This window comes from Semicossyphus pulcher, unplaced genomic scaffold, assembly GCF_022749685.1.
Source record: "Semicossyphus pulcher isolate SPU_LCO1_2020_fin unplaced genomic scaffold, fSemPul1.0.p SCAF_18, whole genome shotgun sequence".
Classification (NCBI taxonomy): domain Eukaryota; kingdom Metazoa; phylum Chordata; class Actinopteri; order Labriformes; family Labridae; genus Semicossyphus; species Semicossyphus pulcher.
In genome coordinates, this window is record NW_027211691.1 from 25,872,501 (window position 1) to 25,877,370 (window position 4,870).

General features: G+C 45.0%; 1 protein-coding gene across 1 annotated transcript in view; it reads right to left on the reverse strand.

The window, feature by feature from the left end:
* The window catches only part of dipk1c (divergent protein kinase domain 1C), a 33,633-nt gene extending 29,593 nt beyond the window's left edge, over window positions 1-4,040 (reverse strand). Inside the window, exon 1 of the mRNA XM_069667925.1 lies at window positions 3,267-4,040. Coding sequence (XP_069524026.1) covers window positions 3,267-3,488 — 222 coding nt within the window. The 5' untranslated portion in view covers window positions 3,489-4,040. The remainder of the gene's footprint in view (window positions 1-3,266) is intronic.
* Window positions 4,041-4,870: the final 830 nt, after the last annotated feature.

A 4,870-nucleotide genomic window follows, 5' to 3' on the forward strand; every position in this document is an offset into this window, starting at 1 on the left:
ATCGACTTTAATTAACGGCTCTTCAGTTTGCTGAAAGAACAACATCATGATGCAGATTAGGAACAACATGAAGCTTTGTCAGGTCTGTCCTCAAGAGGAGAAGGACACTACTTTAACATGAGACGGAGGGCGGAGCCATCATTTATGATGCATTCAGGGAGGTCAGGAAATCTAAACATTGAGCAGCTTTTGTGACACAGCGTCAAATGAATTTATCTCAAGTTGAATTTTGAGCACAAATGACATATTCACATCCTGTCATTGACTGTTTATAGACTCACCTGCAGGAAGTCCAACTCTATCAGCAGATACAAACTGGTCTTTATTACACTGAACGAACCAGAATGCTAATGTTGAACCAGACCTTCAGCTTTCAGGTCACTTTGTGCCAAATGGTTTGAAGGTGAAGGAGCTTAAATGCTTGTTCCACTCAGATATATTCAACACTAAGCACGCAGAGTTTGAGTCCAAGTGAAGCAAATTGTTAACGAGCTCTCATAAACCTGTAACGTAGCTTGTCCACAGCTCACCTGCTCATTCTGTCACGGCCTCTCTCTTCTTCACCTTCATTTCAGTCTAATCAGGAAGAAACGTTTAAAGCCTTCTGGAGTCTGTTGTCCTCACCTCAGATGTTTCCTCCTCAAATGATTTATTACTTGTATGTCAACGCAAACACAAAGCTGAACCTTTCCCTCTTAATGTACCACAGCTGAAGGACAGTATCAACACACTCACTGTTTAATCCGCTGCTTCAAAGGCAGCTCAAACGCTCTGAGAATGGAGGGATGAGCCCACAGGAAGGAAGAGCAGCAGCGGAGGACTGACAGGCTTTTGTTCAGGTTACTGAAACACCTGAAGCTGTTAAGACAAGCCTGAACCTCATGTGTGCAGTGATCCGATGACTCGCAGGATTACCTGTCAGTCAGCGAACACAACGGAGGTTTGGTTTGTGGGGATCAACTTCCTTAAGCTGTGATTCTGCTCCTTCATGCAGCAGGACTGCGTCTGTCCCACATTACTGCTGTGTCAGGAGCCAAACGAGCTCCTGGAAACACAGATCGTCCTGTAGGCCTCAGCCAGCACGTTCCTGGAGTCCTGCTCTGAACCTCCACGAGCATTTCAAACCGTGTGATGGACGGAGCAAAAGTGCAGCGCTAGTTCACCAAACACGCACTGTTTGTTGACTCTGGATGTGTGTTTATTTGGGATTTCATCAGGTTCCACTTTGGATCTGGAGGAGGTTTAGTATCAGGAGGGAGGATGACATCACAGGCTGTGTGAGCGCTCTCTCTAAAAACAACAGTGTTTGCATGTCGAGAAAAGCCTAAAGAGAAGGCGGAAATGTTTCAGACTTAAAGGGTTATTCCAGTATTTTTAAACATGGGATTTAGTTTGACATATTTTAGGGTCTAAAGGATAAAAAAAGGTACTTTATTTATTGTTGTTTATTGTTTAGAAGAGTAGAGGCTGCACTGGCTGCAACGTACGTCCACTAAAAGTTCTTGTTGTTTCCACTGACAGGCTCAGATTGTTTTTCTAAGTGTGTGACAACATGACAGAAAGGATCCCTACAGAGATAGACCTTTTTGTTACAGAGGAAGATGATTGTTTTAACCACACACCAGACTCCATTCATAAAAACACTGATTTAACACAAACATGCGTGGTGCTTGTCTTCCGCTGCCTCCATCATGTTGTTGGTTTTATTTTGTGACTTTGGTGTCTAAAGGTTACTTCTGATCCAAAACAATATTTGTGTAACCCAGAAAAACACAAACAAACTGACTGATCGAGGCAGCAGTAGACGAGTACCTCCTGTGTTCTGTGTAGTAAAATCACTGTATTTCTCAATGGAGTCTGGTGGCTTTAATAAGAGCGATGTAACAAAGGATGGAGTGCAGAGAGCGACTGAGTAGAAGCTTTGAGGACTTAAGAGAAAAAAGAGATCGCTTGTTATCAGTTTTTACCCACAATGCACCAGTAGATGCTGCAGTGGATAAGAGAGCAGGCCATTAGGAGCCATTGACCTCTGGACGTTTATCTCGACCTGCCTGCCCGTTTACTGTAAGTGCTGACTGATAGTGGCGGCAGGATTCACAGAAGCAGTCGCTGAGAGTTTGTCCTGCAGACTGTGAATATTCTGCCGAATGTCTTCAGCGCTGAGGACGCGACAGATGAGCAGAAGAAAACAGACGAGTGTCGTTACAGCGCGGAGACGAGGCGGGCTGGGAACTGCCTCTCACATTCCTGCTGACAAATCATCGTCACCTTTTAGATTGATTTCCTTCCCTCCAGACAGACACTGCTGGTGTTACATTTCAGTGAGAATCAGCGTGCAGAGACTTGAAATATCCAGGGACAAGTCTTCTTTAGTTAGTGATGCATTCAAGGACACTTGGATATCAGAAAACTACTGGCAGGTCTTTGATACTATCTATGGCACGGAACAGGAAATCCATCCGAGATGAAAGAAGGATTTCAGACAAAATCCCTCCAGTTTAAATCTGTTAATGAGGGAGACCGAGCCAAGATGAAGCAATGATTTAAATAATTATAATAATAATTATAAAATGATTAATTTGAATACAAAAACAGCTCCTATACTTAACGGAAATCTAGAGACAAGTACACTTCCCTTTTAATTACCTGTGTTCAGGTGCACAAAGCATGCACAGAGATGTCGGCTGCAATATCTGTAAGATCATTTGTTGAGCTTTAATCTCCGACTCTTGTAACAGAAACAAAAACAAAATCCCAACCAGGCTTCCAACATGTTTTCACTGCTGTTGAAAACTGTCGCTCCCTCGAACCCTGAAACATTTTTCCCTGATTCGATGGCACATTTCTCTTTAACAGTATTTATGCTCAGCCAAAATATCATAAATTACTCGTCTCAGTCTCACGCCAACGAGAGGCTGGGTTCACTTCTTATATAAAGTCTACGTGCGCAACACGAGAGTGAAGCCAACAGGTGTGAAGAACAACTGATTCACTGCGGGGGGGGGCAAGCTGAAGTGAATCTTCAAACAGAAATTATTTCAACCTCAAAAGAGAAGAATCTAATAATCCAAGCCTTCAGAAATCCAGCAGCAGCGACAGGATGACGTAAAAAGAACGAGACAGGTGAAACTGACCGAAACAAACAGCTGTAAGTTTGTGACCAGTATTTCCATGTATCGCTACATTCTCATTATCTCCACTGTCTGAAGAGCCCAGAAGCCTCTGTAACTGAGACGTGACCATCAATCACTGATGTTGTGACTCACCAGTCTCTGCAGGATCCTCTTGCTCTTGTCGTCGGTGCAGTAGTCGGACAGGATGCTCCTGTGGACCAGAACCAGGCCGTTCAGGAACAACCAGGATCCGAACCAGAGCAGAGCGAACACCAGGGTCCCTCGACGGGACCACAGCCTGAGACCCAGCCACCGGAGCAGGCACAGCCCGCCGCCGCGACCCCCTCCACCCGACATCAGTCCTCCAGGGAGCATGGCTGTGTCGGCACAGATGCCTCCTCTGCCAAACGTGTTCGAGTCCTGTGTCCGTGTCCTGAATCGCTCCTGAATCGTTGCTTTAAAGGGGTTCAATTACAGACAGAAGCTGCAGAGCCTCCGATTTTTAAAAGTTTAAAAGTAAAGCCTCAAGGAAATGTTGTATTTGCAGAGGATGTATTTCCCGTTAGCTGCTAATTAAAACATTAAAGTTTGAGGAAGCAAATTTGTGTCTAAAATATAAAGAGCCATATCGTCAGCGTATCATGTGACACCAGTGAGGAAGCAGGTTTTCTCTGGGCAGTTGTTCCTTCATATCTCCCATGATGCTCGGCTACAGCAATGGTGGAAATTAGGAATCACAGCTGTAATCCAAGAGCTGAGAGTTTGTCTCGCATTTTAAGATAATCCATCTCATCGATGACGCTTTCTGTGTTTCTCCTCAATGACACTCTGTCCCCGAAAAACAGCAAATCCCAAATAATTCAGGATAAAATAGAAAAACGGAACCAGAAGAAGAAGACAGTAATGTGTAATAATCCAATCAGGGCAACACGTTCCAGGCCGAGTGGACGGTCCGACCTCCATCTTGGCCCGGCAGCGTCTCCACCAGAATGAAGTGTTGTTGGTTCATGGGGAGATTTTGTCTTTTCATATCCGCCTGCTTGATTTATTTTCCTCAGCGAGTCAACAAATGTTGAGCAACAGGAAATAACTGAGAAGCAGCCGAGTGGCCGTCGCACTGTGTGATGTGGGTGTCTGCAGCGCAGTGTGGCATCTGGACACGCACACACACGCACACATACATGAGTGTGCATCCAACCTCTCATAAAACCACACGCTGTCTTTCCACAGCATGCACACACGCACACACACACACACGCGCGCTGGCAGCAGACTCCTCTGTGATTTTGTCCTCTCGTCACCTCCTCGTGGCGTCTGAAGTTCTTGCGGCCGTAAAGCTCAGAGGAAAATATCCCAGAAATGTCTTCAGAGAAAAAACTTCAGGATCTGAAACACAGAGAGGGAAACATTCAAGTTAAACAAACCTCAGAGAGAGAGACGATCTCCTCAACATGAAGGACGAGTTCCTTAGTGAGCAACAAACACGAACGACAGATGCAGAGAGGCTTCACAAAAGTGTCTTCAGCCTGCAGCAGTGAAACAGGCTGTAACGGCTGCAACATAATCCTTGATGGGTCAAAGGTCGTCCACTAAAAGGTCTTGTTATTTCCACTGACAGGCTCAGATTGTTATTCTAAGTGTGTGACAACATGACAGAAAGGATCCCTACAGAGATAGACCTTTTTGTTACAGAGGAAGATGATTGTTTTAACCACAGACAGACGTTGCATCGCTCTCTGCATTGCAGGAACGTTTTA